Source organism: Mastigoproctus giganteus, chromosome 9, assembly GCF_048544385.1.
Source record: "Mastigoproctus giganteus isolate SK-2022 chromosome 9, ASM4854438v1, whole genome shotgun sequence".
Taxonomy (NCBI): domain Eukaryota; kingdom Metazoa; phylum Arthropoda; class Arachnida; order Uropygi; family Thelyphonidae; genus Mastigoproctus; species Mastigoproctus giganteus.
The window spans coordinates 148150410-148163529 of NC_143583.1; the positions used below are offsets into that span (position 1 = coordinate 148150410).

The 13120-nt window shown below is 35.8% G+C and overlaps 1 protein-coding gene across 1 annotated transcript in view; it reads left to right on the forward strand.

Annotated features, from left to right (window-relative positions):
- Positions 1 to 13120, forward strand: part of LOC150080812 (centrosomal protein 43-like) — a 203490-nt gene that overhangs the window by 130482 nt on the left and 59888 nt on the right. Inside the window, exon 5 of the mRNA XM_090381485.1 lies at positions 2506 to 2696. Within this exon, the coding sequence (XP_090237611.1) occupies positions 2506 to 2696 (191 nt within the window). The remainder of the gene's footprint in view (positions 1 to 2505; positions 2697 to 13120) is intronic.

Below are 13120 nucleotides of genomic sequence, written 5' to 3' on the forward strand. Positions count from 1 at the left end.
TGCTGAAGTGGGATTTACTCAAAGAGGTAACTACCATCAGGGGTAAAGGGAAGGGTTATTGCTTTCGTAAAGGCGACTATGATGGTCTGAGACAGTATTTAAATTCTATACAGTGGGACCAACTGATGATGTTACCAACAGCATATTCAAAATGGGAAGCATTCAAAGAACTTATCTACTAGGCTTTACATGCTAACCAAGAAATATTGTTCAGGGTTTAGGCCAAAATGGATGTCAGATGAACTAATGAGACATATGGCAGAGAAGAAAAATGCATGGGATACATATAAATTAACATGTGGCACAGAAGCCTATGATAGATATAAGTTTGTCTGTAACCAAGTTACAAAGGAGGTTAGGCAGGCGAAGGCAGATTACGAGAAATCTTTGGCAAAGGATGCAAAGAAAAACAGCAAAGAGTTCTTTACTTATGTAAACTCTAGAAGGAAGGGGATGAATCAGATTGGTCCACTTGATATCGATGATTCAACTGTTGATGATTGTGCTCAGGTAGCTAACAAACTAAATGAATATTTTGCATCGACATTCATACATGAGGAGTTATTCAGCAAGGGGAATGCCAGAGGTGCATTCAACTCTGTCAGTAAGCTAGATATTCTTGTAATAACTGAGAATAAAGTGGAGGAGAAATTGTTGAAGATAAACACAAGAAAGGCACCTGTGGTGGATGGGATCTATCCAGTTATATTAAAGGAGGGAGCAAAGGAAGTAAGCAAACCCTTAGCCATAATTATGAGAGCTTCCTTGGACTCAGGGGAGGTACCCATAGACTGGAGATGTGCAAATGTGACCCCCAATTTACAAAGGAGGATGAAAGGCTGACACAAGTAATCATAGACCTGTAAGTTGAACTTCTGTTCCAGGAAAATTAATGGAGGCACCGGTTAAAGAAGCACTGCAGGATCATCAAGACAAGACTTCAGTTATAGCTCGGACACAGTATGGTTTTGTTAAGGGAAAGTCTTGCCTGACCAATTTGATTGGATACCATGATGCAGTCACAAAAGAACTGGATGCAGGGAATAACTTTGATATTATATACTTGAAAGGCTTTTGATACTGTTGCACATGGAAGACTGCTCTACAAATTGGAGCAGTGTGGCATTGGAGGCAAATTACTGCTATGATAAAGGGGTGGTGTGGGGGAGAAGACAAAGAGTGGTAATCAATGGACACTGCTCATCGTGGACTAATGTTATTAATTGAGTCCCTCAGGGTTCAGTGTTGGATCCATTATTGTTTTCTGTATTTATAAATGATATCGATGATGGTATATCAAGCTTAATGTCCAAGTTTGCAGATGATACAAAGGTTGGCAGGGTTGTCAAGGACACTACTGACACTATCCTGCTGCAACTGGATCTGGAAAGGTTGAGCAGATGGGCTGAGAGGTGGCAAATGAAGTTTAACATTGACAAATGTAAAGTATTACATATGGGAAGCAGCAACCCCAGAGTAATAAACATATCAACTGTTAAGTGATAGAGAACGATAAGGACCTGGGGATAATTGTGCAGGCAGATATGAAGTTCTCAGAGCAGTGCAGACGGGCTGCAAGAGTAGCTCATGGTGTCTTGTCAATGATATACAGGAATTTTTCTAGCAGGGATAAGGAGGTGATTATTCCCTTGTAAGGCAATGGTCAGGCCACACCTTGAGTACTGTATACAAGTCTGGAGGCCTCATTTCAAGAAGGATGTAGAGCTGCTGGAACGAGTACAGAGAAGGGCAACAAGATTAGTGAATGGAACAAAGGGTTGCTTTTACGAAGAAAAGCTTAAGTTTTGCAAATTACAGTGTCTGGAGACTAGGCACCTGCGAGGTGATCTGACCGAGGTGTATAAAGCCTTGAATGGTTTGAGCATGCTGATGGGATTCTTCCTTTTGCTCAGAATAATCACCTGAGAGGGCATAAATTCAAATTGAGGAAAGACAGATGTAGGATAGATGTGCGGAAATTTGCCTTTAGCCAGCGGGTAGTTTGTTGGTGAACAGACTTCCATCCCTTGTTGTGGAAGTTTATAGCCTAAATAAATTTAAGGCTTAGCTGAACAGGTATTTTGAACGAACGGAGGGATGAAGTGGAAGTGTTTTTTTTTTTTTTTTTTTTTTTGGCTGAAGCTGCATAAGCTTGCTTTCTTGCATCATATGCCTCTACTAATGCTAATATCATATTATTTCAAAGCTTTCAGTGAAATATAACCATGTTCCTTTACTTAATTTCTCTTTTCACATGGGTTCCTCTGGTCAGTTTCTAGCAGTCGTTGTTGGGAATTGAACCAAGGCTAAAATTTAAAAAGAAAATGTAAAGTTAAAGGAAAATTTTTGTTCTATAGGTGAAAACTTTACTTTATTAAAATAAATAAATAAATATGTTTCAAAGATTAAAAATGTTTTTTGTTGGTTTTATATTTGGTTTAAGAAATATATCGATAAACATTTCTTTGATTGATTTCAGTTTTTTCCCCCTCTTTTTTACCACAGTCTGTCTAGTTTATCTAGAGATTCTCATGCAGGACTAGAAAACTCAGACAAAATGTCCCCATTAAATATTGCTAACAGTGTAACTTCAAAAGATTCTCAAAATATAACCTCTGGGAAAACATCTGAAATAAAAGGAGCAGCCCTTCAAGGGACTTTATCTTCTCTTCATGATCTACCATCTCTTAATAAAAGTAAGTAATCTTAGTTTGGATATATGCTAGTCAAGATCAAATTGTTATTTTTCATTTTATGTAAATGTTTTACGAGATTAGATATTCTGTTAGTAAGTATGAATCCACATATATATAATTCTTAAGTAGCTTTTCATATATTTATTTAGCAAATTATTTTGGGGCTTGCTTTCTCTCTGTTGAATGGATATCTGTAGGATAAACATATGCACTAAAAATGCTTAGTTTCTTTCTTGGATATATATATAATATATGTAAAGTGAAACAAGAGTTAGGCAGAGTGGAAAAGCAAAGAGAAAAGTAGTATCAAGAAGTTGGACAAAGAAAGTATTTAAACCAAGGCAGAATTAAAAAAAAAAAAAAAAAAAAAATTAGAAGTACTGTGGAAGGAAAATGCATCAAAAATCAAGAATATTTAAATAATGAAAGGCAAATGTAGCCAAAATTATGAGCCAATAAATAACAAATTTAGATTGGTGCCAAACAGAGACAACAGACAATGCCAAAGCCAGAAAAATGTGAAATTTCATAACAAGATATAATAATCCAGTCACAAAAGTATAACGGATAAATGAAGAATGATGAATAAGTAAAACAACTAAAAATCGTTAAAAACGAAAAAATAGAAAATAGACTATATTAGAGTTCATTCTCATCAGAGGGACACTTGACAACAATAGTCATGGAAAATACTGCATTTCGATTGCAATGCAAATCACTACAACAAAAGGTCAGCCCACTGAAGCAATAGACCCACACCATGGAGTCCTTAAAGCAGTAAAGAAATGAAACTGAGAAAGCTTAAGCACTTACCAAATGCAAAGCCAGACTTCCAATGAGAGAGTGAGGTATATACAAGAAATTGAAAATAAAATGAATATAGATGGCAGTATGAGCAGTGCAGACAACTAACACTTACTACAGCCATGTAACTTAAACATTAAAATTAGAAGACTCTGAAGAAGAACAAAAGTGTTGGAAAATTAATTCTGCCTTGGTTTAAATAATTTATAACTTCTTGACACTTCACTTTTCTCTTTGCTTTTCCATTCTACCTACCTCCTGTTTTACTTTACATACATTATAATACTCGCTACATGTTGTTGGTTTTGCTTATGCCACATCCAATGTTTGCCGATATTTCTTTATTGCTTTATTTCTCCAATCCGTTTGTTCTTCTTCAGAGGTTATTAATATTAATATTTATGTTACATGGCTGTAGTTAGTGTTGGTTTCTCTGCACTGCCTCATGCTGCCATATACTGTATTTCTTTGATTCTAAGACACACTTTTTTCCCCTATAAACGTCTCTAAAAACGGGGTGCATCTTAGAATCGATGGCGTCTTACAATCACAGTTTTCTTTTTGAATTTTCCTGCACCTTGCACAGCATCACACATTTTGTTTTTACGTGGAAACCCTGTCTCCAAGCTTGACCATTATTGCATTCAATAAAGTGGCATGGGTGATTTTACGTGCTTTTGAAATCTGAAGCCACTGTTATTTCATTATAGTGGAGTTCACTCAGCTAAAACTAGGAAGTTTTGTTTGTATCTTCGAAAGTACATAAGAAGTGGAGTTACTGTATTTCGTTAATTTTAATCCCTTATTGCACATTAAAGTGTCAAAAAGATTGCACTACGAAGATGCATTGAAACGAAAAGTTATTGTGTGTGCAAAAGAACATGGAAATAGAGCTGCGGTTCGATATTTTGACATTAGTGAAGTAAATGTTCGTCGTTGGAGAAATGATTGCAATTCCATATTTTCATGCAAAGCAACAACCAAGTGTTTTACAGGGCCTAAGAAAGGAAGATTTCCACAAGTTGATGAAGCTGTGATACATTTTGTAACGGAGACACGTGCAAAAAGATTACCCATCACTTGACAAACCATGCAATTGAAAGCTGGTGAAATTGCGAAGTCCCTCAGAATAGAGAAAATAATTTTGAAAGGCAGTCGCAGCTGGTGCGACAGACTCATGCATCGTAGTGGATTATCGTTAAAGTGCCGAACATCTATCTGTCAAAAAATTTCTGCAGACTTTCAACAGAAGCTGATTAACTTTCAGTGACAGGTGATGAAATTAAGGAAAAAACGAAACTACAAGTTTAGTCAAATTGGAAATGCTGATGAAACCCCGGTCTTCTTCGATATGCCTCGAAATTACACCATCAACACTAAAGGTGCTAAAGAAATCAAGATTATAAGCACGGGCTACGAAAAGCAGTGTATCACTCTGATGCTATGCATCACCGCTGATGACTGAAAGTTGCTACCGTATTTAATTTTAAATCGAAAAACTATACCGAAGAATGAAATTTTCCCCAAAGATGTTATTGTGAGTGCACAAAAAAATGGATGGAGGTCGGCAGAGCTTATGGAAGACTGGCTAAATGTTGTGTGAAATAGACATCCTGGAAGTCTTCGTAAAACCCGCCTAGCATGCTAGTACTTGATGCATTTCGTGGACATTTGTCCGAATGGGTCAAAAATAAAATCGTGCAAAAACGTGGTGACTTGGTTGTGATTCCTGGTAGCCAACAGCAGCAACTGCAGACTAGCCAACTGCAGCCACTCGACGTTTCAGTCAACAAACCATTTAAGGATTACTTGAGAAAGGAATATGAATCCTGGCTGTTGACCGACAACCTTCCGCTGACACCTTCCGAAAAAATTAAGAAAGCGCCGGCATCAGAATTGGCAGAATGGGTATCAACAGCTTGGAAGCTGATCCCAGAAAGAATAGTCAGGCACTCATTTAAAAAATGTTGCATCACCAATGCTCTCAATGGCTCAGAAGATGATATATTATGGGATAATGAAGATAATGACAGCTCAGAAGAATCTGACCCTGAATGTGAAGTAGACTCTGATATTGAGTCTACTTCACATTCAGGGTCTACTTCACTATGGGTGGAAATAAAATACCTGTCGTTGAAAGGAATGGCTCTACAGGAGGTTTATGTTGATATTGTGCAGACATTTTAGGATAAGGCTCCTGCATATGCCACGGTTGTGAAGTGGCACAGAAAATTTTGTTGTGGCAGGAAACTGTGTGATGATTGTTCTAGACAATCCACATCCATATGACCTAGTGCTACAAGACAGACAAGTGATTGTTAAGTGTATAGCTGAGTCTGTAGGCATTTCAGTTGGTGGCGGTATTCAATCCTGATGAAATCTTTTGAAAATGAAAAAGGTCAGTGCTTGATGGGTCCTGCAAATGTGGACAGGGAGCAAAAGGCATGCTGCAAACAAATGTTTATCACCAACTTTGAACGTGCTTAGTGATCAATGAAATTTCTGTTCCCAGATTGTTACAGTGGATGAAACATGGGTTTATCCCTTTGACCAAAAACAAAAAACAAAGTATAATGTGGAAGCATCCACGTTCTGTCTCCCAAGAAGTTCTTTTGCTCTGTCAGCTGGCAAGGCAGTGGCATCAGTTTTTTGGGATGCAGAAGGCATCATGATTGACTCTACCTGGAAAAGGACACCACTGTCACTGGGGCATACTGCAGCAACCGCATAAGGCAACTTTGTGAAGCCATCAACGAAAAGTGGCATGGAAAACTGCAAAAAGGTGTTTTGCTCTTTCATGACAGTGCACCCAGTCACATTTCTTAGGTTGTAATGACCGCCATACAGACTTCAGGATTTTAGATTGCTTCGGCACTCACCTTATTCTTCAGATCCTGCCCCTAGTTACTTTTATTTTTTTCCCAAGCTGAAGGATAATTTCTGTGGGAAGAGATGTTCCTCTGATTCTGAAGTGGTCACAGTTATGTTATTGTTGTTATTTTGGTTTTTAGGAGCATTAGCAACTAAGGCCATATTGCTCCGGGGATATGCAGTGGTTATTCCCTGACCTTTCCGCATCCTTCGTATTTGGTGGTCACGCGCTCGACCCCCCCCTGGGTCTAATCAAGAAGTGTGTGCTATGCACTACTGCTCCTGCCCACCTTGCTACGGAGGTGCCAGTGGTCACAGCTGTGGATGCATGGTTGAAGGACAAAGATAAAGATTTTTTCCCCAACGGGATCAAGGCACTAGATCATTGGTGGGAGATGTGCATTGCATGGGACTATGTCAAAAAATGAAAAGGGAATCATAATAGTACAGCCATCCTGTATGTGTTAAAATTTGAAATTTTTGAATCACCCTCATACAGTGGGATACTCTCTTCTTTGCCTCTGCTCGCAAAGTTCTTGTTTATCATTGACAAAATCCCATGGGCTGTTCTAGCAGCCTGTTTTCTCAGAGAATATCTAGACTATACAATTACCGTCTTTTTCCTATCAACTACCTTGAGTTTGCTGCTATCCAAATGGCATGTTATTCTGGGTTCACTACTATCCAAATACACTAACCTGCATTTATCAATGTCAACCCATCTGCTTAGTTTATCTTGATCTTCTTGAAGTAGCAGATCTTGATTACTGTCATTAACCACTGTGCTTAACTCAGTATCATCAGTAAACTTAGACATGAGACTTGAAATACATCAATGTCATTAATAAATATTAAAAAACAGTAAAGAGCTGACCCCTATGGTGCCTACTCATCACATTAAGCCATGAAAAGTAGTGGCCCTGTACAAAAACTCTTTGTCCCCTATCATTTAGCCATCCCTTTATCTGTAGTAGTTACTTGCCTCTAATATCATATTGCTACAATTTATACAATTATACATGTGATACAGTATTAAAGGCTTTATTGAAATCTAAGTATGTGGTGTCAGAATTATTCTTTGCATCCAGTTTTTTCTTTTGTGATGATCTCATAGTATTATAACGTCTCATATTGTGAAATCCTTCACAATGAAAATTCAACTATGCAGTAACAATGCAACTGCACTAACCAATGTCATATTTTAAATTTCACATAGTTTGAGGCTTTCTGTCCTAGAATTTCATTAACCTCATAGTAGTTAGATTTGTTTAGTTAATCAGACATGATCTACTCTTAACAAATTCATGTTGTCATTTGCCTGATGTCTCCACTCTTGTCAAGATGATCTTTTTCCTAAATTTGAGGATGCTCTTATTGTTATGACTAAAGGTTTAACTACCTCTTTGCAGCTTCTTTTAATATAATTGAGATTCCATCAGCCCTGGTGCTTTGTAGTAGAGCAGACGAATTTAAAAGATCTAATTTTATTTGACAATGACTGAGACTGATGTTTTGTTTTTGAATCAAATTTATTATCAGAATCTGAATATATTTCATAAAGAGCATGATTGATTTATTATAGATTATATACTAGAGGTTTTATAGCATCAATTCAACTTTCCCAATACATGTCTGACAAAGGTTTCAGCGAAAGATTTAAAACTTTGTTTTTTAATATTGCCTACCATTTAGTACTACTAGAAAAAAAATTATAAAGTTCTTGTATGATTCCAAAAAAATCAATTGTCTCAAAAGATATTTTTGCTGCATCATTTGCCACTAAATTCAAAGTATGTGCAGCACAAGGTGCGAAAAAGGCTCTAAAATTTTTTCCCGAAGACTATGTTTTCCTTTCATATTGACCCCATTGTCGTAGCCTTGCCCATGCATATTTTGAGTATTAATGTTATATTTTTTCAAAAAATTCGAAAATGAATGTAGTTAGCCAACTACTAGTTGTATTTTCAATTTCACAGAAACTTAAAAAATGTTCCCTAATTTCAACTTTTTGTGTTTCATCATTATAAATTACAAATTTTAAAATAATTGTCAGTTGTACCTGATGATTGGTATCAGGTGTACAATCTAAAATCAAAGAATAATATTTAGCTTCCTGTAACTTATCTAAAATTTTTGTCCTTATATTATTTCCTATTATATTTAAAATATCATTTTGAATTTTGTCTCCTAAATAATGTGGCATGTGAAGTTTATCAATCTGAATACGTTGGATGTGTTCCGATAAAGTAGAATTAAATCTGGCAGTCATTTGTGTTAATTGCAAAAAGTTTCTGTTATTGTTATCGAATAATTTTGAATTAGTACCCCTTAAAGCCAAATTTTTCTTTGCCAAATATTGAATGCAAAGAACAATTCTCTTTAATACTGATTGCATCTTATTTTTTCTTGATTTATTGGATGTGCATTTACTGTATTTTGTAATTCTAAGTTTTTATGCAAATTAATGAATTTTTTAGTGCATTCAGCATGCATATTGCTTTTTTTTTGTGAATATTCAAATGTCTTTAAATGTTGCCAATCTTTGAATTTACCGTTTACCAGTGGAACTGAAACAGTACTGTTTAAAAATAATTTACAGTTATAACGAAGGACAACATTTTGTGAAATCGAATACAGTAACCAATTTCATGCAAGTTATTCACCGTTTTGTAATTTTTTAGTGTAATATTCAATAGAAAAGTTTCTTCTATTATTAGATTTATCTTTTGAAAATCAAATTTTTTTAATTGTTCTGGTTTGTTTTCAACTAACATCATTCTTATTTTATTATTTAAAATTTGTGGCCATTTACCAGGACCATTAAGTGAAATTAGTTGATCTTGTTTACCACTATTGTGATCTTCACTTTCCTCTTCATCCGAATTTACTTCACTTGCACCTAGTGTTTCTTGCTGAATTAGAATTTCAACATCTTGGACAGGTGATAATTCACACGTTTCAGTTTCTTCATCAACAGTAGTAAGGCTAGAGGAAATCGAAGTTGATGGACCTGGCTGTGGCTGGATGTCCAGAAACCTGGTAATCAAACTTGTTGCTTTTTTTTTTATTTTTTATTTGGTTGCTTTTCATTTTTTTTTTTTTTTTTTCTGTATTCCTAATGAGAGAGTCGTTTCCTTCTCAGACATCTGAGAAATATTGAAAAAAAAAAGTTTTAAATTTAAAATTAAAATTTAAAATTCCTTAGTCTTTGCCATCTCTTTTAGTGTTTACAGAACATTGGTCTTGTTCACCTGTTGCACCACCTGGTTGGCGCAGCTCTAGAGAAAGACCATTGTTACTTATTCTCGTTGGATGCACTAACCTTTTCGTAAAGAAACAGGGTACTGTTTCAATGCAGGTATTGAAATAGTTTGAGAAATAACACTCACACTGTGTTCTGTTTTCCTGTCTCTTTTGCTGGAGGACCATGTGACAGTGAAAGAGGCTTAGGCTTAGGCTCTTTAGAAATGGCTCCAATATCCATGAATAGACCTAAAATAACTAATATCACTTTTAATCAAATAACATCATGCAACAATTTAATCTGTCATTTCTTAAAGACTTGAAGCCACTGCTATGGCTGTTTTCGGAACTATTTGGTTTCCGTCATCATACAACAGGTAACCTCAATCAGTGATCTTGTGCCAAGAGATGAATAAATGTACCAATCTAAATGAGTAGCCAAGTGATGTTTGGAAGAAAAACTTCCAATTGAAAACAACTTTTGTTATGCAATAATCATTCTCCTATTTGCATGCATGGGCCTAAGGCATTAATCAAGCAAAGAAGTGGAGTACAGGGAACAGAACATGGTGTGATTTTTATTTCTCAAACAATTTCAATACCTCACTGAAATAGTATCCTTCTTCTTTACTTAATCAAGTAAAGAAGGATACTGTTTCCAAGAAGAGGAATAGATAGATTAAGTGAAAAGAGAGGGAGGCCTGCCAATAAGGGTTTTATTATCATGTAACAAAAGTTGTTTTCCATTGGACGTTTTTCTTCAAAATGCTGCTTGTTTAGATGCAATACATTTATTCATCACTTGGCACAAGGTTACTAATGGAGGTCTGTTGTTTGATGGTGGAACCAAATAGTTCCAGAAGTAGTCACAATAGTGCATATTGTTTTTAATGAATAATAGATTCACCTTCTGGATGTTGTTATTTGATTAAAAATGACATTAGTTACTTTAGGGCCGACAGATCTAGCCGGGTGGGTAAAGTGCCTGCCTGGCAACCCAAAGGTCGCAGGTTCGAATCCCGCCTCGGTCTTGGATCAGAGTAAATGCAAAAACTTTGGGAGGTGCATTATGGCCACAGAAGCTGATGTGCCAACAACTAACAAAAAAAAAAAAAAAAAAAGAAAAAAAAGTTACTTTAGGTATAATTGTGGACAATGCAGTTGTTAATAAAGAGTGAAAACCCAAGGTCTGTCACAGGAAGGGGAGAACATGGTCCTCTGGCAGTATAGACAGAAAAATGAAATGCAGTGGAAATGTATTTCTTGGAAAAAAAAAATAAATAAAATTTTCTGTTTATACTCCGGCACGACAAACAAGTCAGTAGAGTTTACAATAAATCGTCAATACAAATATTTAATGTATTTAGTATCATGGGCTTGAACCCCGGTCACTCAAGGAACGCGTGCTATGCACTCTCGCTCCTGACCACTCGGCTACGTCAGGCCTAAAAAAAAAAAGTTGATCTACCTCAAAATTCACGAAAGAGATCCTCATAACACAAAAAAAACTTGCACATGACCAAAGAAGAGCACTGTAGGACATTAGTGGCACAATATACACATAGTCTTCTATTTATTTTCCATTTTTGTCTACAGTTGTTTGTTATTTGGTTTTTAGGAGCATTAGTAACTAAGGCCATATTGCTCCGGGGATATGCGGTGGTCATTCCCTGACCTTTCCGCATCCTCCGTATTTGGCTCGAACCCCGGTCTAATTTTTGTCTACAGTGGCATCAATATTTTATAATAGTATTCAGTGATTAACAGATGATTCATTGATTCACAGATTCAATACTATAAAAATTGAAAGTTGCTAGGAATTTTTTTTTTCTTCTTCTGCGCAGGGAGAGAGGGGATGTCATTTTTTGCGTTGCCCTGCAATGCAGCATATAGAGTAATTGTGTACGATTATACAAATGGTATCAAAATCACCACAGACTATGTCTGACAAATGATCATTAAATAGAGCAACACCATAGTAGAAAGAGGACACAGAAGAAAATTTCTTTAGTGGTGAAATTACAGGTGTTAAAAACAATTTGATTTGAATGAGATGCAATGGACATAAGGTGAGCATTTAGCTTTCCTGAAATCAAATTCATAGTAATAATTCATATGAATTTTCATCAGCAATGACAGTTCATACAAATGACAAATTTGTATGAATTGTTATTGCTGGTGGCAAAATTAAAGAATATGTCCTTATTTTGACACGAATGAGTGCTACCAGAATTATGAAAGGAAGAGACCAGGTTATGAGCAATATGGGAAACTATTTATTTATCTTGTAGAATGACAATAAATTCTAGATGATGGTGATTTTATTCCAAGATTGGATAACTTCACACCATGTTTTGAGAATTACTATGCAAAAAAAAAAAAAAAGACAAAAGGATAACAAAACTTTGTTTATCCTAGATAATTCATCTGGATATCTAGTTAATGTTTGGGCTATGTTTTACCACAATGTAGTTAATATTTAGATTGTGTTTTACATCTCAGTCACTCCCAAGGACTTGGGAGTGATTGAAGTGTTTAAGGTTCGCCATCAATACTGCACTATAAGCTAACTGAAAACTAGTAAAGGTTAAAGTTAGCTTTGATTATGTCAAGTTAGGGATAGACATCAGGACTGTGTTATTTCCTTATAAAAACATATGGTGAAGGTAAAGAAAACCAACACGAGAACCACGGCAAACTACGGGAAATTTAACGGACAAACTGGTTTGCCGCTACTGCAGTTTCTCTCTGCATTTTCTGTAAACAGATGGTGTGTCTTATCAGTAGCAGCAGTAGAAGTTGAGAATGATATATTGATTGACACGTAGGCTTGACAAACGATGTACTGATTAGTGCGTGAACACAATAACATCATAGCATTAAGTGATTGATTAACTTTATGATATGCATTTATATAAAGAATTTTTCTTTTCCTATTATTTCCTAACCTAATATTTAAAGTCAGATTAGGAAATATAATGAAAGACCTTTAAACTGGTAAATCTTTTCCTTTTTTCCTAACCCTAATCTTTAAGGTTAGGATATAAAACCTAACCTTAAAACATACAAAGAAATCATACAAAGTAATATGGTTTTATTAATAGTGAAAACACTCACTAACTCCAATAATCTGCCTTTAATAATGAGAAAAAACTAAACATTACATCGTCTGTCACACCTACGTGTCAATCAGTTATATCATTCTCAACTTCTACTGCCGCTACTGATAACATGCACCATCTATTTATCAAGAATGCAGAGAGAAACTCTGGTAACCGGACAAACTGGTTTGCCTAACGGCAAACCAGTTTGTCCGGTAAGTTTGCTGTGTGAATGCCATGGTTCTCGTGTTGGCTTTCTTTACCTTAGCCAGAAAAAACCCTGCACAACTCATCTGTTCCTCGATCTCTAATAATTTGTCTAATTATTCCCTAAATGTATTCAGATTACCTGTGCCACCAGATGGTAGTTTGTTACAACAATCATTACTGTAGTTGAAAGAAAAT